The sequence below is a fragment of the Aedes aegypti genome, chromosome 3 (assembly GCF_002204515.2).
Source record: "Aedes aegypti strain LVP_AGWG chromosome 3, AaegL5.0 Primary Assembly, whole genome shotgun sequence".
NCBI lineage: Eukaryota > Metazoa > Arthropoda > Insecta > Diptera > Culicidae > Aedes > Aedes aegypti.
This window is the reverse complement of record NC_035109.1, coordinates 164031086-164054394: the sequence shown is the minus strand read 5'-3', so window position 1 is coordinate 164054394 and position 23309 is coordinate 164031086. Positions and strand designations below refer to the sequence as shown.

Below are 23309 nucleotides of genomic sequence, written 5' to 3'. Positions count from 1 at the left end.
TGACCATTTCTCTGTTTTCATGTTCCGGGGGTGGACACCGCACAGCTATGAGTCCTTTCTGAGAGAATTCACCCGCTATTATATGTATGGATTCCTAATCGCAACTAGCTTCCTGATGATTCTGCACGAGCCGATGGAGAACATCTTCGAGATGGAACAATGGACTATTGAGGAAACTGTGAAGGACGCGATGATAAGGGTATGCGATATGGATTTTTTCCATGTCGATACGAAACGAAACGATACGCGGAATATCTTGCGCTGATAATGACGAAACGAAACGAAATTTTAAAATGTTTCGTGTAACTCGATACGAAATCAAATATCTCACGGAATTTTTCGAAACGAAACGAAATTTTTAAATTTGTTTCGCGGAATACACGTTTAAGTTTTTTTTTCTTGTCAAAAGCTGGAAATTTGACCATAGGCATAAAAACGTATTTTTAAATCCTCTACCATATGGAAACCTTAGTGTTGCCTAGCGGAATCCTTACATGTTTTGGTAAGACTCTTTTCTGTTTGTTTGAAATTTTCTTAATAACTTTATATGGTTTCATTTCAACATATCTGACATTCACACAAGGCAATGAGTGGGTTTAATTTAAATGTTGTCGAAAAGCAGTTACAAACATTTAAAACAATCTCAAAAATATCGAGAGTAGCCTAAAATTAATTTGATTTTTAGAAATGCCTTACAATTTTTTTAATCATGTGGATGTGATGGTATGCTAATATATACCATAAAACATGGAATAATAATATTCATTTTTTTTACTGTACTGTATGCTTTGTGGCATGAATGAATGAGATAGGGGACACAAGTCGATAAGTGATCATGAAAACACTAAACTGAGAAGCAGACTCTGTCCCAGTTGGAACATAACGCCAGAAAGAAACGCCAGAAAGAAGAAGATAAATAAGTAGAACAGAGGAATCATTGGAATATTTGCTTTAGTATTTGCTGGATTATTGAATTAAATTAATTTTTAAAGAATCCATCAACACATACCTAAGAAATCAATCAAGATAAATTTAAAAGAACTGCAAAAGTAATAAACTCCAAGAGATATTGCGGCAGCAACTTAACCAGGATTGCCTGTTGGTGTAAATTTAGAAGTTCCTAATAAATTTCTGGAAAAGCCTTGAATAAACTGTGAATTAATTCTTGGAGGGATCAAATTTGGACGAAAGCAAACTTTTAGAGTAAACCTTGTAGAAAATACTGAGGGCATTTCTATTATTTTGAAAAGCAAATACTGGAGAAATGATCCTATTCCAAAATCTGTGAAGGAATTTCTGGACGATTTCTGGAAGAATTAAGGATTGTTGATATTATCTCATTTTCAGATTCTTTGTTTAAAACTAGTAGTCCAAAATCACATTTTCACTAAATTTTGAGCCTCGAGAGTATTGTAAAAAATATTTGAAAATTTCGAAAAAAATGTTTTGAATCTGGACTACATAGCATAGAGGAACCACAAATAAGGCTGACAAGTTCACCCATGTTCGTTCAGACAATCCGTCTTTCAATGAGCTAAATTTAATGTATGGCTCATTTTTTTTCTCGGGATTTAGATGTGCGAAAATCAAAAAAAAAAAAAAAATGTTGCGCTTTTCCTTTGTGAAATACCCTAGGTACCCCAGCAAACTTGAATCTATATCCGGAACCAATTTTGATGGTGCATGCAATGCATGAATCAAATTTATAACTGATTTGGCGAAACTAGAGAATTTTGAAACTTGATGTCGGTATTGAAAAGGTTAAGACTTTTGCCTTGCGGCATTTGGCTTCTAATACTTGTTATGATATATTATCAATATTCGCATTTTTTTTTGATTGGGGGTCGTGAGGAAATTATGTCACGTTATAAGAGGAGAGAGGAGTTGGTGGTGTGGTACAGCGTGAATAAACCTGGATTCACTTTTCGATATAAAATAATGTACGCATCTACCTTTTTTAAGGTGAATATAAATCGAAGGCATACCTCAGAATTTCAAGAGCAAAAATTTAACGAACTCGACAGCGGTTCAAGCTGAACACTTGATCGATTGGCCATCGAGTAACCAATTGATAGAGTTTTCAGCTTGAATGGACGTCTGGTTCTTTAGATTTGTGCTCTTGAAGATTTAAGGTATGGCTTTGGATCACCCAAAACAACGCGATTTTTTACGGCGACAGCGACAAACCATCGCTGCGATTTCGCTGCTACATGTAGAGTTTTATGAAACAACATCGAAATCGCGGCTATTTTTTGTCACCGTTTGTATTTTTGTCGCCATCGCGGAAATAATCGCGTTGGTTTGGGAGAGCTGTTCTTATACTGTGTTAAAAGTGCGCGCGCATCAATAATCTGCACCACCTGAGCAAATTCAGAACATCAGGGACTCACGCTCCGCAGCTTTTTTGACATTTGTGTACAAACAATTATTGCGATATATTAACGGATTTGCTCAAAAGAACACGCGATGTTTCCCGGAGGAAACCGTGATTTTGCTTGCGGTAGTTCATCAAACGCAGTTGTTCCTTTCCTGGGTTATTCGCCGCGAGGAATTTAGGACAAATTGGCGTTTTTGGAAACTTTACAACGGCAGTGCAGTTTATCATATCCTGCGGACTAGAGTGCCTGTAAATAAGAGTGACGTCATGTTCCAGTTTTGACAGGTCTCCTGCTCGATTAGAACGCGGATTTGTATGGAAATGACAGTTCGTCGCTGTTCCAATTTTGACATTGACGCCATTCTTATCTAGATCCACTCTGCTGCGGACTAGTCAATACTACAGTCATCCAACAGTTATGGATAGCACACAGATATGGATCAAAGTTGGATTAAACGGAGAATATCTCATCAAATAGAGTAGCAATTACGCAGAACCTATTTTACCTACGCGAACCATAAATCTATACAGCATCGCAATCAACTATAACATGCTTAAACACTTTTGTTCCATTCGTAGGATATAAAATTTCATACATATGCCTAGAAGCGTCGATTCATATTTGTGGGGCATTGAAACCCATACCACAGTTGGTCGGTGTTCAGACAGACCGGACTAGATGATATTTTGGCGTTCTAAAGATACGTTAAGGACTCAATTGAATGTGATTTTTCCTATGCTATTTTTATACAGATGTATCATCAAATAGATAAGTTCCATTATTACAGCAAATAACACAAAAATTTGGATATTTCGCATGCCTGGGAAACGTTTTTCTGAAACCATGAAAAAACACTTGGTTCAGTCTGTCTGAACACCGACCAGATATGTATCTAAGATATTAAGACGATTCCTGAAGAAACGCCAAAACGTACACGGAGAAAACGGAAAATACTAATTAGAGTGCTTTTTATTACATTCATGCTATTCTTTTTGTATAACCATTGCAAATCATAAAGAATAAGCATCACCATCTTTAAGTTTATACCTTTCAATGCATTTCCAAAATGTATATTTTTGCTTGAATTTTGTGATGCCAATGTTACTCTTGCAACTTAGTGATGTTATTTCAGTAACAGCACCATGTTCAACGGCTGCTCCAAGTTTTTGCTAGCTTCAGGGAGAGAAAATTGTGATATACAGCGATCTTTCTAATGCTAAAGGTGAGTTGATCTCAATCATCATATTGTGTTTTTTTTTTTCAAACTTATACATCCTTTTGCAGAAGCAGGAAACGGAGCTGATTCGGAGATTCAAGAGCAGAAACAAACTTCAACGTATCCATCGAGCTGGTTGTTGAAGCATTTAAGGCTTGATCGGGATTATTAACATCAACTGCAAAAGATGAACCAAACTATTAGGCATAACGGATCATCCACGATAAGTTCCGTTTTTTCCAGCCAAATCAGGATCAGAATGCTGTTCGCCAAGAAATCATTCAATGACGGCAACTCCTTGCACATGCTAGTGAGTAAAGTACAGAGGAAACGAAACGATGGCGTGCACTTTTCTTCATATATTATACATTAAATACAGCTGGGACAAATAAACATGTTTCTCCTTGTTCGTTTCTGTTTCGATCCCATTGATTTTTTGTTTGTAAATAAAAAATATGCTTCATTTATGCTTAATCGGAATTATCAGGCTTTTAAGATCCGAGCATATAATTGCTGAATATGCGTAAGTTTGAATAAAAGCCGTTTATACTAGCAACGTATATTGGCAAAAAATGCATGACAAGGGGTGAATAGATCAAATATGGTTTTAGTATGATAATTAAGCTATTTAGATTGCTTTTATTTCTGCGTGTATGCTTTAACTTGCACACCATTCGTTTGCCTCGCAGATAATTTGCTGTTATAGTGTTCTGATCCCTGATATGAGTCGATTTAATCCGTAATACGGACCCATTTTTGACTGTAGCTATGAGTAGAAGCGAACGCTTTGCCTTTTTTTTGTTCGAAATTAAACTTGAATTTCGCGAAATTCCGTTTTATTCCGTTTGTTTTCAATTTTCCGTGGAAATGTTTTAACAATTTGTCGAAACGAAACGAAATAGCAAAATACAAATTTCGCCTGTGCGAGTTCCGTGGAATTCCGCGGAATTTCGTTTCGAACCGTATTTGACGGAATCATTCGGTATTTCGCATACCCTTACGCGATGACGCGAGGAGGAGCTAGGCTGGACCGGGAGTTTGCTGCGATGGTGTATGAAATGTACAAGCTTCACCAGCGATTTGGAATGGACCCCATGTAATTTCTTCCGATTCATCAGTGGTATTTGCTATGCTTGGGAACATATGTGATAATGACAATACAGGGATATATGCGCAACTGTCAATTATGAATTCCAATATTTTTAACATTGAATTTTAAATTCAAACGAGAGGCGAATAATTTCATAATAAAGGATAATAATGAAAATTCAAAACGCCCATACTGTTGTTTATGTTTATCTATTGGTTTCTAATTTGACAAATTCAAACCATCCAGGGTATGCTTCATTTTTACATATTAAGAGATTTTGTGGGACTTTTTTTAAGATAAATTAAAATGTATTCAAATCTTTTTAATCAGCATTATAATCTTCTTCTTCATTTTGGCATTAACGTCCTCACTGGGACAGAGCCTGCTTCTCAGCTTAGTGTTCTTATGACAGTTATTAATTGAGAGCTTTCTTTGCCAAACTTGCCATTTTCGCGTTCGTATATCGTGTGGCAGGTACGATGATACTTTATGCCCAGGGAAGTCAAGGAAATTTCTATTACGAAAAGATCCTGGACCGACCGGGATTCGAACCCAGACACCTTCAGCATGCTTTGTAGCCGCGGACTCTAACCACTCGGCTAAGGAAGGCCCCATTATAATATGAAGCATTATATTGAAATTTGATAAAAAAACGTGCATTATTTTTTGTCAGAAAATTCAGCGTAGAATCGTGTAAACCGAGCATTCTTGTTTGCAATTTCGCTTTCAAGATGCAAGAAAGCATGCAATATTGGCGAATGTGGGATGGAAGATCATGAAATGTTTCAGTTTCACTCAACATTGCAAGCATTTTCGAATGCAATGAGACAGTTTACATTATTTATCGTTGAATATTCGGTTATAGTTCTACTTACATGATTATCATTAAAGTAAATTGAACATTTTTTTGCTGTGAGTATCTGTTTAGATGTTTACTTAATAAATAAAATGAATGAATGATGCCAAGGCACAAACAACATACTATTTTCATTAAAATCACTCTAAAAAAACGCGGAAACTCACCAACGTGTTAAAAAAAAATACAAATCGGTTCACTAAAAAAAGTTACAACCCCGTCAAAGTGCTCTGGGGTCATATTGACCCCAAACACAGACTTGTAGGATTTACAAGAATTTAACAAAAATATAACAGATCTTATTGGAAGTATTAGACTTTTTACCTGAATCCCAAAAAATATTAGTGAATTCCTTAATTTTTTACTGCAACCTAAAGATTCCTACCAATTCTAGGAGCTCACAGAAAAAATCATCCATCACTACAAAAACTTATTACAAATTTAAAGTGTTGTAGGATTATTACCAGAGTTTCAAGAGTACGGGCGGAATACTGAGAATACAATGGAAACACCTTGAATTCCTTATTTATCAACATGTCGACAAATCCAGCTGTAATATAGGAAGCCCTTAAATTATACAGTGATTTTTTACACAATCTTGCTCAGGTTGGTTGCTATAACCTCAAGGTCTCCACAGAGAATCCAGATTTTGAGCGAAAATCCCAAAATTCGTTCAATGCAGGTGGAAGAGAAAATGGAAACAAACATCAGTTGGCAGTTCTCTGCTACATGTTTATAGTAATCCACATACACCATCTTATCCGAAGAAACACATTTTTTGCCTACATACAAAAAAAATCTTAGATTTACACGTAACGTAATTTTAGCTTTAATCATGCAAAGCCATTTCTCATTATTATTCAATGATAAAACCTACAAACACCTCTATTATATTCAACATTGCTATAAAATCTTTAATATTGAACACGAAACGTCTTCTCTTAAAGAATGTTGCATGCAAAACGGCTTGGTTTACATGATTTTCACGCTGAAAATTCAATCATTAATAATGTACATCAAGTGACAAGCCGTCGATTCGTCCATGTGCATTAAGGTACCGTGAGGTAAGTGGATACAGAAAAATCAATAGTCAACTTCATTGTTATGTACAGCTAACATTAATAATGTAATTCTAACTTTTTTCTGTGGATGACAAATGAGAGACTATTATACTTCAAATCGTCAATTATTTTGATTTTTCTGATTGTTATCTATTGAGTATGAGGGACTTGAAAATTTGCGCCAAATGATCCACTTGCCCCTCCATGGTGGGGTAAGTGGATCACCTATAAAAAAAACTCTATTCTCAAAACAAATGTTATGTAAACATGTATAGTAAGAATGATATTACTGTCATTCCTGTTATATGTGCTATGTTATATATTTTGATAGTTTTAAAATAAAAAAAAAACTTTATTTTATCATTATATTTTGAAAACTATTTATACATTAGTTTGCACTTATTCGAACGAAAACAAACACTGTAACTAGAATATTTTGGAGAAAATTCATCCATTTTATACACCTGAATTATACAAATGAATTGAGGACTATTCCTAACGATGTTTTCGGACACTCGTAGTTTAAAAATATTAATTAAATTTACTTTTGTTTAACATACTGAAATATTTTTATTCTATTTATGGAAATATTTATATCATCTGTCTAGAGCAATCGATATGGTCAAAAAACGTACGATAATATGCTTTCAGCTGGAGAATTTTGCTCTTCTGCATTTCAGCTTAGAAAAACTAAGAAAAAATTTATTTGAATTTTTCAATTTTCATTTTTTTGTACTAGAAAGACCGTACAACACTTTTAGGTGGATTAATTGAATTTTTTTCAGGTCAATTTGGCAAATTCAACCTAGGAATAAAAAATGTAAAAGGAAAACAACACTTGATGACACTAAAGCTTATTCAAATACACGTAAGTAGTCTGTCAATATTTGATAACAATAGTTGACCCACTTACCCCATCCCATTAAAAAGTGCGGGTAAGTGTACCATGACCAATATATCTGTATTTATTGACAACAATTACATTTTTTTCATTGTGATTCTTACAATTAGAACTGAAATGTTCATCATGTGTTGAAAAAACTAATAGTATTCGATTTTAGGCTTCGACAGAAAACAATTTTAAAATGAATTGATTTTTGCAGTCAGCAAGTTTGCTTGTGTTAGTGCACGTGTAGTAACAGTTTTGCAGTAGTATAAGTGTATACGTGAGAATATAATCTAAAATGAAGCAAAGGTGTGAAAACATTCGGAATACTAAAGTATTTATTCTTATTACTGACGAATGATCCACTTACCCCACTGCTACACTTCCCCCACGGTACCTTATATAAGACAGAATATTCAGCGTAGAATCATTTAAACCGAGCATTCTTGTTTGCAATTTCACTTTATAAATGCAAGAAAGCATGCAATATTGGCGAATGTTGGATAGTAGATCATGAAATGTTTCAGTTTCAATCAAGATTGCAAGCATTTTCGAATGCAATGAGATAGTTTACATTATTTATCGTTGAATATGCAGTTATAACTCGTTTACATGATTATCAGAAAAGTTTACGTGTCACGTGTATTCAAGATTTTTTTTTGCGTGTGGGGATAGTTTAGCGTATAAAACATGTTGCATTGGTAGTGGCCTGGTGTTTTCGTTTCATTCATATAATCGTTCATCAAACTCACAAATCGGTCGTATAAAATTAATAATATTTATTATTATTTTTTTGCGATTTCAGATAGAGAAAATACTAAATTAATCATAAAATGTCCCGCAGTCAAATTGTAATTTTCAATTGTTGATAGATTTAAGAATGCAGCAATATCCCAAGAATTATAGTCGCTGGTGGTTACTGCCCATAAATGCATAATTGTCTGATGTGAACAATAAATTGAACATAAATAGGACTAACACGCATTTATAAGTCCTAAATATCGATCATAGTCGCAAATAGTAATTGGAGAATGTCCCCGAACCAGCGTAAAGACATTAGAAATGGTATTGAATGATTAAAGCTAAAATTATGTTACGTGTAAATCTAAGATTTTTTTGGCGTGTAGTGAAGCTTAACTCGTTCATCCATTCTAAAAAAGTTCGATCAAAACAGGTAATTGTTTGGTTAAATAAATATAAACATAGTTTCAATGATGTATGACTTTGATTGGTTGAATGTCGTCCACGCTTCTGTGTTGATATTTTCAGTGTTAATTAAGCGACTTCTTGGGATGGTCACTTTTCCAACAATATAATCAAACGCTTGCTTCACCACCTTCCCTCCCAATCCAAATTAACCATTTTTTATGAGACGACGCTTAAGCCATCACATTTAACAAGTCACACATAAAAAAAAATACAATAGCTTCATTGATAAGAATTTCACCAATTCATCGTCCCACGGAGCAAACACTGCTATACGGTGTGCAACGTGATTTGATGGTCAGACATTCGTTTTCGCTCAAACAAGCACAACCTTTCGAAGCTGTCGGGTGGAGTTACAGTTTTGAGCGTGAAAATGAGCGAAGATCGCAAGCGAAAGTATTTACAAACCAGTTTGGTGCAGACGGTTTTGTCCAAAAATAGCGACTTGTTAGACTTAGAAGTTCTGAAGTGCTCACTGGAGGTTCCGTCGCACTTGGATGGATTTATGGCAACTATTTACTGTTTGAACGTTACTGTGAGAAACAAGCAAACGCAGTAAGTTGATGCCGGTTAGTATTGTATCGCAAGCAATTAATCATCTTCTTTTTTCATTACAGAGAATCATCCGAGCTGAGCCTACTCGTTAAAGTGATGAAAGGAGATGACAAATTTCGCCGTGAGTCGTTGGGCTTGGTTTTGTTCCCAAATGAAATAAATGTCTACAGGAATGTTGTGCCCACGTTTAAAAAATTGCTGGCCACACAGGGTGCGGATATTGACGCGACAAAGTGGTGTCCACGGATTTTCTTCGCAGAACAAGGGTATTTCCCAGAATACAGCGACCAGTACGAAACAATTCTGGTAATGGAAAATGCTCAAACAGCAGGATTCAAAAGCGGCCCCCGGCTTAATTTGGATGAAATCCATTTGAACCTGATGGTTCGCAAAATTGCGCAATTCCACGCATGTAGCTATGCACTTCGCTTGATTGATAATGAAAAACTCGCCCAACTGGTGGAAAGCATAATTCCGCTCAATTTCACTCAGGACGGGAAGGTAGCCTTCGAGAGCTATGATGTGGTGTTTCGAGAGACTCAAAAAAGAATGTTCGGTTATTTTGCATCAAGGCGAAACCAATTCAATGAAAATGGCGTTTACGCTGATATTGAAATGCTGAAAAAAACGTATGGCGATAATCCTTCGCAGCTGATGCAGAGATGTTTGCATAGAGATGACACGTATTCTGTCATTCTGCATGGAGATTACAACCGGAACAACGTTCTGTTCAAATATGATGATGAAAAGGCTGTTGACGTACTAATGATAGATTTCCAGGAAAATCGATATGGATCACCTGCTCTGGACTTATCGTTTTTTATGTATATGAATATGACTGAAAGTTTACGAAACTCTCACTGGGATACAATGTTGCATAATTATCACGATGAACTGCTAAGATGCATCACTGAGATAACCAATATTCCAGCAACAGATGAGAGAATGGAACCATACAGGTAAACGATATTTCAACCACAATGTAATTTCAAACGCATGTGAAGTAATTACGATTTTATTTTCAGCTTTCCCAACATGATGGCTCACCTGTCAAATTTCTTCGTTTATGGAGCAATAATTGCTGTAAAATTCTTGCCAGTAATGATGGGAAGTGCGGAGGATGTAGCAGAAATTGTCTACTATTTCCATAACGACATTTACGCGAATGCCTTCAAAAGGGTAATGCATAGGTCAGGAGGAGAGGAAGCAGACCAGAGGGTTGCTGGTGTGATGAGCCATTGTTCCCAGCGTGGCTATTTAAAATTTCTTTGGAAATAGTTAATAATAACCAGCTGGACCGTTTGAGTTTCAACTACAGGAAAGCTACATTGTTAATCTTTAATGCCAAAACAATACCCCCTATGATCAATTACATTGAATTTTTATTTTTGTTAAATGCTTACCGGTGATTATCACGATTGTGTAAAATGTGGACAATATACTCGATGAATATGTTGAGGATATTTAGTAACAGGTAAACCTTAGCTCTGTTTGATGTCACCGTTTGAAATGCTCAACTTGAAGTTATTTCATAACGCAACACCCATTTCAATGCATTTTGATAAGATTGTTCATCCCTTCAATAGTACAACAAAACTCATAATAGGGCGATATTCAAAACTGAAAAGGCAATAGATGACTTTTTTTCAGTGGTAGTAAAAACGAAATCCTGAAGCAAAGAAAGCACAATGGAAGATGAACTAAACACAAAAAGTTATGTATTCATATTACGCTTGATTTCTAATCACTACTTTTTCGATCCAGTTTCCTAATTGCAAGTAATTTACGTTTTTCATTATTTCCCATACGTTTTGACAGTTCACCGACTACCATTCTTCCATGCGCTTGTGCTTGAAATTTGAGAAATTTGAGAATCCAGCGTAGCGCGATCAGTGAAAGGAATACACACATCAGTGTCGCCGCTAGGCGGCCAGCACAAATAAACTGAATGTTCGAAGGGTTGTTGTCTGTACTTTTTGCCACTGGCGCCAACTGTTAGCGATTAAGATCAAAATAAACAGTCGTTACCCTATTGAAGTATATGGTAATACGATTTCTTCATTTTCCTTAAATACACAACCGTTTAATTTTTTGCGTTCTCTTGTACACGTGTCGTTCCGCTTAGAACTCGATCAACACGTCAACAAAATCATACCATTTGATGGCACACTACCAACATGGATCACGACGAATTGAAGGTAGCCGAGCTAGTAGTCAGTCGGCCCACTACCAACTACTGGAAACCCGAGCACACTCAAAAGGCTTCGATGCAGTCGGCTCACTGCCGACGATAGCGTTGACGAAGACGTGTTGGCTCACTGCCAAACACACTCACACACACTCAATGGCGGCTCTTGCCACTGTTGGAAAACGACGATGCGGCTGTGGTAATTCACTACTACCACGCGCATACACACGCGAAAGCGGATTGCCGACGTTGAATGGCCGACAACGTTCGTGCTTGCTCACTGCCAACGCACACACACACACAACGATGACGATGAAACTCTGTTGGCTCACTGCCAATATGCAACGATGGAACGCAACGCTTGATGCCGATGTAAAAGAACAAATTGCGATTCACCCAGTGGAGAGCGTCGCCTAAACAACTCTTGAGTTAGCTCTGGAAAGAGCTGGTGAATATTATTTTTGGTAGCGAGCTGCGACTCTGGGTGATGGGAGTAAACACTGCAATAAATCGGACACTCAAGCTTCGATGCGTCACTGGAACTGGATTGGCACTTAAACGGGAATAAATTTTCTTCTTCTGAATGAAAACACTGGTTTACAAGCTTATTTTTTACTTCTGCACTTCTTACTTTCCTTACTTCTACTTTTATACTCTGGGTCAAATATTGCAAATTTTCTGATTGGTCGAAGCATCCTTGCCACTCATTGGCCACGAGGTTGACGGCACGAAAACGGTCGACTGTACTTTCTCCCACTCAGCACGGCGTTCTCTTGCGTTCGGGTTGGCATGCTCCGATTTTGTTCTGGGCGAAGCACGGAAACATCGGTGCGTCGATTACGATTTTTCGCTGTTGTGAACACCATTTTAGTCGACATTTTTACAATAACCACAACATTATTCCTCTTCTCTACTCTCTGAAATTAATATTTTTTGTTTATTTATTTATGATGTTGAACAGTCAAAACAACAATTTCCAGACAAAGCTTTTCGAAATACTGCTAAGTTTTATCCAAATGCGACCAATTCAGATCTCCTCCATAACCAATACAAATACTATCTAAATCTGTTGAGACTTGATGTATCGGTTCCGGGCTCTGCGCTTTCAAACACTCAATTTGTACAATCGGAATCCCCTCGGCCGCAATGGTAGCGATACACAACTAAATTGTTTCTTCTACCACTACATACATGTAACATGTGAATGATATTTTGTTTATGTTATTTTGTGTTATCGGATAGTTGTTCAAGATCAACATGTAAATAGTTTTTAAGTGTTTCGTTGACCCTCCGAGTGTCAGCTTGTGCCTCGGAGGAAATAAATCATCCTCTGTAGTTAGTTTTATGTGTTGATGATTTCCTATTTTAATGCTCTCAAAAAACAACACAACGTAGGGATGGGTCCTGGCCAAACAAAATCTTATTCCAATACAATCCTTCTCCAATATAAATACAATCTTACTTCACTGCAAATACAATCCAAATCTAACCAAAAATCAATTAAAATCCAATTCATTATTCAATTCAAATGCAAATCAAATCAAATTCTAATAAAAAATCCATTACAAATATAATCTAAATATAAATCCACTTCCAATCAATGAGTCAATTGAAATCCAATCCAAATCAAATCCAAATCTAATCAAATTCCTATCCAAATCCAATCCAAACCCACTCCAAATTAAATCCAAATTCGATCCAAATCTAATCCAATATTACTCTTATCAAAATCCAATCTTATACCAATCCGAATCTAAAGCAATTTAATCCCAGTTCAAAATAAATCTAACCTTGGTCCAATCCAAGTCTTAATTAAAATCCAAACTAAACCAGTCGAAATTCAATACAAACCACATCTTATTTCAATCAAACTGTGATTCAACTCCAACACAAATCAAATCCAAATTTAATACGAATCCTATTTAAATTCAAATTCAAATCCAATTCAAATCTAATGCATATCCAATTTCAATCCAAATCTTTTTTTTTAACTTTTATAACTCTGCAATCCAAGTCCAGTTCAACTTCAATCTGAATTCGCCCAAAGTCCAAGCCAAATTCAATCGGGATTTAAATCCAAATCCAATTCAAACTCCGTCCACATCCAATCCGTCCAATTCAATCCAAGTCTAAACCCAAAATCAAATCCTGATCTAATCTAATCGAAATTCCATCTGAATCCAATCCAACTCTTATCCAACTCCAATCCCAATGTAATCCTAATCTTATCTTAATTCAAATTCAATCCAATTCCAACCAAAATCTAACCCATATCTTAAAAAATCTATTTCTCATCAAATTCAAATGTAACATAAATCCAATTGCAATGCAACCCGATTTCAATCTCTGTTCATTTCAAATTGAAATTTGAATTCGACCACCCTTAACATCTATTTCTCTTCATTTGAACACAGATTGTTTTTTTCACTTACATCTTCAATCGGCTGTTTCTTTTTTTTGCCATTCCGGGCCCAGATAGCCGTAGTGATAAACGCGTAGCAATTCAGCAAAACCAAGCTGAGGGTCGTGGGTTCGAATCCCACCGGTCGAGGATCTTTTCGGGTTGGAAATTTTCTCGACTTCCCAGGGCATAGACTATCTTTGTACCTGCCACACGATATACGCATGCAAAAATGGTCATTGGCACAGTATGCTCTCAGATAATAACTATGGAAGTGCTCAAAAGAACACTAAGCTGAGAAGCAGGCTCTGTCCCACTGGGAACGTAACGCCAGAAAGAAGAAAGAAGAAGAAGATGTTTCATATGCTTGCTCTTCAATAGCAACGTTCCATTCATTAGGTTTTTTCGCCAATCATTTCATTTTTTTTTTATTTCCATGCCATCTATTTTTTGTGACTTCCTTCAACTTTTTCTGTAGCTAATCCTTTCTCATTTTTTTTTCATTTCCATCATACTTTTCTTGCCATCTATTTTTTTTTACATCATTCAACTCTCTTTTTTGCCAGTCCTTGCATTTTTTTAACATTCATTTTTTGTTTTGATTCATTGTCTTCTCGAATTCTCAGCTGCTTCATCATATTTCTATCCACAATTCAAATTGAATCGAAATCCAATCCAATTTTTACTCCAATCATTTTTTTGCCGTTTATCAGCCCTGTCGTCGTAAAATTTGAGCTTCTTAGTCGTCTCTTTTTGAGGGGGGCGTTGCCATAGCTTAGAGGGTGCTTCTACTCCCAGGCGTCAATGATGTCGTCTCATAAGAAATATCACAAATATTTAAATGTAGATTCTCTGATAGAAGAGTACTTGTTTTAATTCAATTGAACATGGTGAGTACCATCTCGGTTAAAAAAATCTCATTCTTTTGTATAGAAGTAAGATGGCGTCAAAATTCAACAAGGCCACCAGTTTTTTTTCACTTAAAATGGGATAATCATTTTACAGTCGACAGGAAGAAAGAACCAGCGATTGAATGTTTGTTATTCTATTGTGAAATATGACGTTTGCATAAATTTACAAAATCGTTCATTCGGTAAATATTACTGCTCAGTTTAAGCAGCTGCTCTTACTCAGTTTTTTTTCAGTTTTCAAAATGCCCTTTAAAATTATTTTAATTAAAGCTACATCTTTCCTCCGCTTTGTTTATCAGGGGATATATCTGTCAATTTCAATTCTTTATGAAGTATTGGACGGGTCAGCTAATCTAGTTTTAAGGTGTACCCACGGAGATGTACTATGGTCGGTGATAATCCGGATTTCTGGAAGCATGTCTTTTGCAGTAAAATTATGACATGTTTTTAGCAAAGACCTTGGCTAAAAATTCAAAATTTGGAGATATGGAGAGAAATCATGGAGATAAAATATCAAATTCTGAAGCGATTGGTGCGCCAAGTATTATGCAATATGTTTTTCTTAATAGCTCATCATGAATTATTATTACTTGTTACAAAGCTACCCTATTACAAGATGAAAATGGGCCTTAGACAGATGATGAGGGTAATTATACATTTAATCTGGATATTGGAGTGCAGTGGCCATTCTTAGAACCACCGGATTTCCCCAATGGAACCTGCGATTGGAGACACTTGGGTTTTCACGGCAAGGAAAATTCTAGCGATGGCTCTTTTTACATGCCTTGTTATTAAAAGGGTAACTGTAGACTCAAAGTGCATATTTGACTAAAGTGACCAATTTTGGGCATCCCTTCCACATCGATCCTCAAGGGAACCAGGGATTGATAAAAGCATGTTTCTACGCCAAAACTTATCATGCGACTAATTCTCATATTGAGCCACTTCGTCTCCGTTTAGTCAATTTTCTGTAAAGGGTTGAAATATCAGAATATTTTAAATTAATTAACTTTTTAAACGTTTCCGTGGCAACAAACCAAAAACAATGTCGAAATCGATACTCAATGCACATCGAGTTACGCCATAAAATCGGGTGATATCGAAATATTGACTGGTCGCAGTAGCGAATTTTGATTTGAATTACAGTCAGGCCTCCATGAGTCAATGTTCCATTACTCGATATCAACTCATGGGACCATACTAAAAACATGAAATCACGTTTACTATGATGGTCCCTTCAAACAGCTTTCCAAAGAATATCTGTTCTATGACTCGATGATTCCATGAGCCGATGGTCCCTTCAATATCGACTCATGGAGGTTTGACTATAAAAATAATGGCCCAACACTTTATTAGATCTTTTTATGGAATTTGAATAAACATAGTTGTTTTGGGAACATAAATCAATTGAAGGCAACATTATTTAAAACGGAAATCAAGGTAATTCAACATCATTACTCAAATTTACAATGATTGTTCTGCACGCTCAAAAAAGCGTTCTGGAAGACGTGAACTGTCAAAAATACACCGTGAACTACCATGATTGGTCTCGTATGGGGCTCTGCACAAAAATCTTCCTCTCCCTTTCACTCTTCCATAAAATTTGTAAACAACAAGGCCAGTAAAAGTCAAAATCCCATGCAAAATCAAAACAATGCAGAGCCCCATACATGATTTAGTTCACGGTGTATTTTTGCTTTTGACGAGTTCACGCCTGCTGTTCACGGATACGAGAACGGATTTTTTTTCTGTGTGGAATATACAAGCATCTGTTCCTATTATTATGATTCCTCATGAATAGTCGACCTGAAAAATCGTCCGAGTGATCAAAATTAGAGATGTGTTAAGTAAATTTGACTTAGTGTACATGAATGTCGTGTACGATTTAATTTAGCAAGCCGCAATTGTCGTTTGATTTTCCCGTCTTGTTGTTCCACTCGTCCACTTCGTGTTCCCTGCTCAGTCCTCTCTATGTTAGTCCGCAAGCAATTACGTAAAAACTTCACGCTGCTGACTGTTTTCCGTTATGTCCCATTGCCTCATCCCTTCCTGTATATTATTGTTACCACTAACCTCGGCTAAACCGCAAGTTTTACGGTTCCCCAAAGCTAACAAGTATACAAAATTTATCAATAAGCTTAGGTTGTCGGCTTTACCCCGATTTCCCCTAACAATGGTGCCTGTCACGTTAGAATACAGACCAACGAGAGAGAGGGGGAGGAATTGAAGTTTCACTTCATACTGGCCCACTCTAGACCGTGGAGTCCGACTGCATCTACGCCAGTTCATGCGGGAAGGTGTAGGGTTAAGGTAATTTCTATGACTGAGAGGCTTGCTTTTGGTTACCAGAAAGCCTAAGTATCAGGCGTAGGGGTAGGCGTGGTATAATTATGGAAGAATGGAAGCGTAGGAAAACGGGTTTTTGTCTATCTATAGTTTTAGCAAATGAACGAATAGATCAACTGTATTATCACAAGAAAACATTTTCTTAAGAGTTGAAGATAAAAGCAAGTGGAAGATACAACTACAAAGTACAAAGAAAAGGACGGGCCTAGGATTGAACCCATGGTGTTCTGCTTATGAAGCAGAAGTGGTAGTCGTTAGATCATCAACCCCGTCATTAAGTATATTTTTCCAATTAAATTAAAGGCAAAGTACTTAGTGGGGATCTTGGAAATTAAGCCAAAATTAAATAATCAGGGTAAACTGCGGAATTCCGTTGAAACAATCCAAAACTGAGTTGAATCCCGTCTCCGTGTAAATTCACTTACTTCTCAGTCGCTTTGCTTGTAGATGGGGCATTATAGCGGTGCAAAATTCAAAAGAGTTTGAAAATAAAATCTACCATAACTTCCTTACTATCCTTTCCATATAATAGTTTTTACATCCTCCGGGATGTCTGGAACCTACTATAGAGGAATCATGACAGTCAGTGATTCTGGAAATGCTTTCGAAAGCATCACCTCCAAAAATCTTAAAATTTGACATGACTGTTCACATTTGCCGGAACCAGTTTTACGGAAATGGCCAAGATCGGAAAATGGCCAAGATCCATCTAATTTTACTACACACGCGGAAAGAGCGAGTGCGATTTATTTAGTGTTAAAACTGTTATCGTACCTACATCGCTTCCACAACAACTGTATTGTTGAAGAGTAAAGATGATAATGAGATGGATGGATAAGGGTTATGAAAGGGGTCCGCGTGGTCTGTAGGGATTTTCATTCTAAACTTGTAACCAACTCAGTTATTGGGTCACCAAGTGGCTTGGTAGCATAGTTGGTAAAGCGCTCGTCTAGCATACAAGAGTCCTGGGTTCAAATCCCAGCCGAGCACGTGGCTTTTTTTATAATTTGTCCATCTTTACCACGCGTAATGAGTTAATTAATTTAAAAAAATATTATTTGGACTTGAACTCGGAAAATCTAGAATATCTCCGGTGTCCAGTGACCAATATGCATGGCGAAGCACATTTCGAAACTTGACCAAATCTGCCATAACTCCGGAAGTGGAAATGTTATCTCGAAAAGAAGAACAAAACTAATAAGTCTCTTCCATCTTAAGTGGATTGATTACCGTTTTATTTCATACTGTTACATTGACAATTTATTTTAATGTTTGTTCATACATTCTTATCACCCAAATTTAAAATGTTTATTATTTTTCCTACAATTATTGAAATATTGAATCATATCATATATATCATAACGAATCACATCTTATTTAGCATAACGATTTTATCGATTTCCTACTTCACAGAAAGCGAATATCACAATCAGTCATCATCAACAATCGAAAAGTATCCCATTTGACTCATGTGCCTGAAGATCTCAATTAGTCGTTTATCAACGGCTTCTCCACCGCTCACTCTGGTCCAGTGCTTCATATCAGCAGAGTTTATGTCTTTAGTGAAATGGTGTGCCAACTGAGCACATTCCTCCTCCGAGCATAACATCCACGGCAAAAAGTGAGCAGCTATAATTGCTCCATACAGACCAAATGTTTTCATATGATTCATGAAATTGCTGTAACTGTAGGTTTCCAAACGAGGATCACTTCGGTCACATTTCAGTATATCAACTAAAGTGTCCATCAGGCTATCGTGATAACTTTTCAGAAGCGGGGTCCAAAGCTGTTCACGTATTCCTGTTGGCATGCTCATGCTCATGAAGAATGTCAAATCGATTGACGGAGTTGCATAACGATTTTCCTGGAAATCAAACATACGAAGATCCACCGGTTTATCATTTTCATATTTGAAAAACACATTATTCCTATTGTAGTCTCCATGCAGGATCACGGAAAATTCGTTTCTCTCCAAGAATTTTTGCATCAAGTGTATCGGCTCATTGCCATGTCTGCTGCGAAGTTTGGCCACATCAGTTTTGAACTGATCACTGTCTAGCACTGCAGGATGCTCATCAATGTATTCAAAAATTCTGTCTAGTCCAAGCTTGAATAGTACGGCATAGCTGTTGAATATTTGACCATCTTTGCTAAAGTTCATTGGAATTATTCCATCGACCAATTTTTCTAACCCATCGTTATTTTCTATCTTCATGGCATATGTACAGGCGTGGAATTGAGCTATTCTCTTAGCCATTAGCGTCAGGTGGGCTTCATCCAAGTCATTTCTAGGTCCAGCTTTGAATCCATCCAACGTCATATTTTCCATTACCAGAACCGTCTCGTAAATGTTACTGAAATTGGGAATTTTTCCTGCTTGACCATAAAATATACGTGGACACCAGGTATCCCCACGGATAGAGCATTCCCTGGACTTCAAAAGCTCAGTAAATGCTGGAATCACATTGGTGTAGATATAAATTTCGTTGGTAAATTGAGTTTTCGCCAAGGAACTTTCCCGGAATGCTACATCTCCTTTCATGACTTTCACCATCAAGTTGATTGTTTTCTGCTCGCTGAAAGAAAACAGAGATTGATATATTCGGTACCTACGAATTTCCAACTCTCTTACCTAGTTTCCTTGTCTTTTGTCACAAGAATCAAATTATGTATAACTGACATGAAGCCATCCAGATGTTCCGGGGTAGAAACTTGGGCCTCCACCAAATCTGCATTCCAATTTAGCACTTTCAGAATGATTTCGGTTAGTTCTCCACGAATGAAATTCATTTTTCGTTGTTCCTCCATAATTCAGAATAGTCAATAAAACGCTCATTAACTCACTGCAATCGCGAAATGCTACACGCTGGAAGGTTTACCGTGTTCTGATAGTCAACAGTACTTAGCAAGGAACTTATCAATGAGCACACAACAATCAATGTACTTTATTTGCCGGTTCCTGATTACCAACACATAATACGAAGCAGTAGCAGTGAAAAATAAACAATGAGCATCAGCTATGACAACAATCGATATGTGACGGGTAAAATATAGCTGATGCTATCGGGCGCTGGAAGTGCTGCTAGTCCGAGTTAGTGTGTGCTTTTCTCATAAATAACGAAAAATAATAAACGGTTTGTAAACAAATAATTATATTTTATAAGTATAACATTGCCTGTATCAAATATAGTTAACAATATATTACAACAAAATGATTTTTATTTGCATACACCCATTCTAGTCATCGTGGACAATGGAAAAGTATCCAAGTTGGCTCATGTGTCGGAAAATTTCAATCAAACGTTTGTCCACTTTTTCTCCGCCGCTAACCATAATCAAACGTCTCATCTCTGCAGAGCCTATATCTAGGACAGAGTTTTCTGCCAACAACGCACATTCTTCTTCAGAGCTTAACATCCAGGGTAGAAAATGACATGCTACCATTGCGCCGTACATTGCAAACCTATTCATGTGTTTCATAAAGTTGATGTAAGAGTACGTTTCTAAACGAGGATCATTCCTATCACATTTCAAAATATCAACCAATGTTTCCATCAGACTATCGTGATAACTTTTCAGCAGCGGAATCCAAAGCTGTTCACGGAACCCTGTTGGCATACTCATGCACATGAAAAATGACAAATCGATCGATGGGGTGGCGTAACGGTTTTCCTGGAAGTCGAACATACGAAGATCCACTGGCCTGCCATTTTCGTATTTGAAAAGCACGTTGTTCCTATTGTAGTCACCATGAAGGATCACGGAAAACTCATCTCTTTGCAAAAACTTTTGCATCAAATTTATAGGCTCTTTTCCATATTTGTCGCGAAGCTTTTCCATATCGACCGTGAATTGTTCACTGTTCAGTTCGTCAGGATGTTTGGCAAGATATTCATAAATGCGATCTAATCCACAACGGAACATAATGGCATAGCTCTTGAACATTTGACCGTTTTTAATGAAGTTTAACGGAATGATTCCATTGACTAGTTTTTCCAGATTTTCTTTATCCATTATTTTCAAAGCGTAAGAACATGCATGGAATTGAGCAATTCTCTCGGCCATCAAGGTGAGATGATCTTCGTCCAAATCGTTTCTCGGTCCAGTTTTGAAACCATCTAATGTCATGTTTTCCATCACTAGTATCGTTTCGTAGATACTACTAAATCCAGGGATTAATCCTGCTGCGCAGTGAAATATTCTCGGACACCAATCTTCCCCTCGAACTTTGCATCGCCGTGATGATAATACTTCCGAGAACACTGGAATCACTTTATCGTATATGTAGATCTCGTTGGTGAATTGAGTTTTGGTTTGAGAGACTTCCCGAAACGCTTCGTCGCCTTTCATAACTTTCACCATTAAATTTAAAGTTGTCTCTTTCCTTAAAAAACAGATATTCAGAAAAAAATTTATCAAGGAATATGTTAAGCTTACTTCGTTTTGTTATCTCTAGTTATTAGAACCAAGTTATGGATAGCAGACATAAAACCATCAAGATGATTCGGTGTAGTAATACTGACTTTCACCAATTCGTGATCATCAAGTTTTAATGTTTTGATGATCTTTCCGGTCAGTTCATGCCGTATGTAATCCAGTTTTTGCTGTTCCTCCATATTCTCAAAGATAATTTCCCTGACAACAACGTTTAATGCACACGCGAAGTGATACGGACTAGAAATGACACAGTAACTATCAGAACCGAGTAGATAAAGTATTTATCCCCCATCAAACAGCGCAATTTTCCGCTCCGCTCTGAGAATTACAAACGCGCCTGATAAAGTGACGGTGCAAGAGAGCTATATTGTAAATCACAAAGACGACGTGTGTGAGTTAGCAGACACAGCATTCGTGAACATACAGGTTTGTGAATTAGAAGCTGTGGTAATGTTTCAACTAGAACATTATTAAACTTGTTCACTTTCATCAATAAACTCGTTAATCGTACAATTTCTATCAAATCACGATATTTAAAAAAAAAATATATGCTTCACTATATAACCGAGATTATTAATAAATTATAATTTATTGATAGCGTTATGTAAATACACTCCAACCTCTTTTTGTGACCGTTCTTTTTACGACGCTTCTATTCACGAGCACTTTTTACGTCCGAAATTTAGATTAAAGACCATTATTATGAATGATCAATATCTCAAAAAGTAATCGAAATAAAGGGTAATGATGTTCAGTAGATTATAGGGTAATATGCGGTGGTCATTGAAATGCGGAATTCTGCCGCTAGTGGCGGCGCTAGTGGGAATCAAAATTTTGTTTTTCGAATATCTCAGGATCCTAACTACTTAGGAAGATGGCGCCTTCGGCAAAGTTGCTCAATAGCACAAGGACTATCATTTTTGAGCCATAAAATTCCAAATTTTGCCACTAAGTGGCGCTTATAAGTATGAAACTTTTGTGTTGCGGTTATCTCAGGATCCTGATCACTTAGAAAGATAGCGTCTTCGGCAAAGTTGTTCAATAGCTCATGGACTATCATTTTTGAGCCATGAAATTCGAAATCTTGCTGCTAGGTGGCGCTAATGAGCATAAAACATTTGTGTTGCGGTTATCTCAGGATCCATACAACTTTGGAAGATGGCGTCTTCGGCAAAGTTGTTCAGTAGCTTTAAACCATTCGAAATATTGGCAAATCAAAAGTTTCATGCTTACTAGCACTGACTGATAACAAAATCTCAAAGGTTCCATATCTACTAGCGCTGCATGTTGGCAAAATCTTGAACCTCTTGGATGGAATAATGATAGTCCTTGAGCTACTGAATAACTTTGCCGATGATCTACTGCCCATGATCTACTTTGCCGAATACGCCATCTTTTTAATTAGCAAGAATCCTGAAATATCTGCAAAACAAAAATTTCATGCTTACAGTTTTGGACAAAACATTTGCAACTTTTTCGATTTTCCATACAAAATGACCAACTTTGGTAAGCTAGATCTCAGTTATTTATGGACTGATTCGAATGAAATTTTCACAGAATATAAGATATAACTTGAATTTTAACATATATTTTTGAATGATTTTTCCAATTACGAGTTTATGAGTAATAATGGATTAACCAAAGTGTAATTTGTGACGAAAAATTCAAAACTATTTATCTTAAAATCGGATAGTCTTATACAAAAACTGTCTTCAGCAAACTTGTTTATTTCGTTAAAATCTACAACTTTGCTGAAGATACCATGAAGCTATTCCTTC

General features: G+C 36.7%; 4 protein-coding genes and 1 long non-coding RNA gene across 6 annotated transcripts in view; 3 read left to right on the top strand and 2 right to left on the bottom strand.

Annotated features, from left to right (window-relative positions):
* The window catches only part of LOC5578431, a 39855-nt gene extending 34987 nt beyond the window's left edge, over positions 1 to 4868 (top strand). For both annotated transcript variants that reach the window (XM_021849034.1, XM_021849035.1), the window contains exons 6-7: positions 46 to 185; positions 4594 to 4868. In XM_021849034.1, coding sequence (XP_021704726.1) covers positions 46 to 185; positions 4594 to 4694 — 241 coding nt within the window. In that variant the 3' untranslated portion in view covers positions 4695 to 4868. The remainder of the gene's footprint in view (positions 1 to 45; positions 186 to 4593) is intronic.
* LOC110677747 lies at positions 3094 to 4003 on the top strand. The gene is made up of 2 exons (XR_002501164.1): positions 3094 to 3600; positions 3663 to 4003. It is a non-coding gene; the product is annotated as an uncharacterized LOC110677747 (long non-coding RNA).
* Positions 4869 to 8025: 3157 nt separating the features above from the next.
* Positions 8026 to 10895, top strand: LOC5578432. The gene is made up of 3 exons (XM_021850043.1): positions 8026 to 9248; positions 9311 to 10207; positions 10274 to 10895. The coding sequence occupies exons 1-3, from the start codon at positions 9067 to 9069 to the stop codon at positions 10524 to 10526; spliced, it is 1332 nt and encodes a 443-aa protein (XP_021705735.1). The 5' UTR covers positions 8026 to 9066; the 3' UTR covers positions 10527 to 10895.
* Positions 10896 to 18289: 7394 nt separating this feature from the next.
* On the bottom strand, positions 18290 to 20124 carry LOC5578434. The gene is made up of 2 exons (XM_001656899.2): positions 19727 to 20124; positions 18290 to 19670 (listed from the first exon to the last, which is right to left on the bottom strand). Exons 1-2 carry the CDS (start codon positions 19900 to 19902, stop codon positions 18524 to 18526), a joined length of 1323 nt encoding a protein of 440 aa, XP_001656949.2. The 5' UTR covers positions 19903 to 20124; the 3' UTR covers positions 18290 to 18523.
* A 105-nt stretch (positions 20125 to 20229) lies between these two features.
* Positions 20230 to 21842, bottom strand: LOC5578484. The gene is made up of 2 exons (XM_001656900.2): positions 21532 to 21842; positions 20230 to 21478 (listed from the first exon to the last, which is right to left on the bottom strand). Exons 1-2 carry the CDS (start codon positions 21708 to 21710, stop codon positions 20332 to 20334), a joined length of 1326 nt encoding a protein of 441 aa, XP_001656950.2. The 5' UTR covers positions 21711 to 21842; the 3' UTR covers positions 20230 to 20331.
* Between the last annotated feature and the right edge of the window lie 1467 nt (positions 21843 to 23309).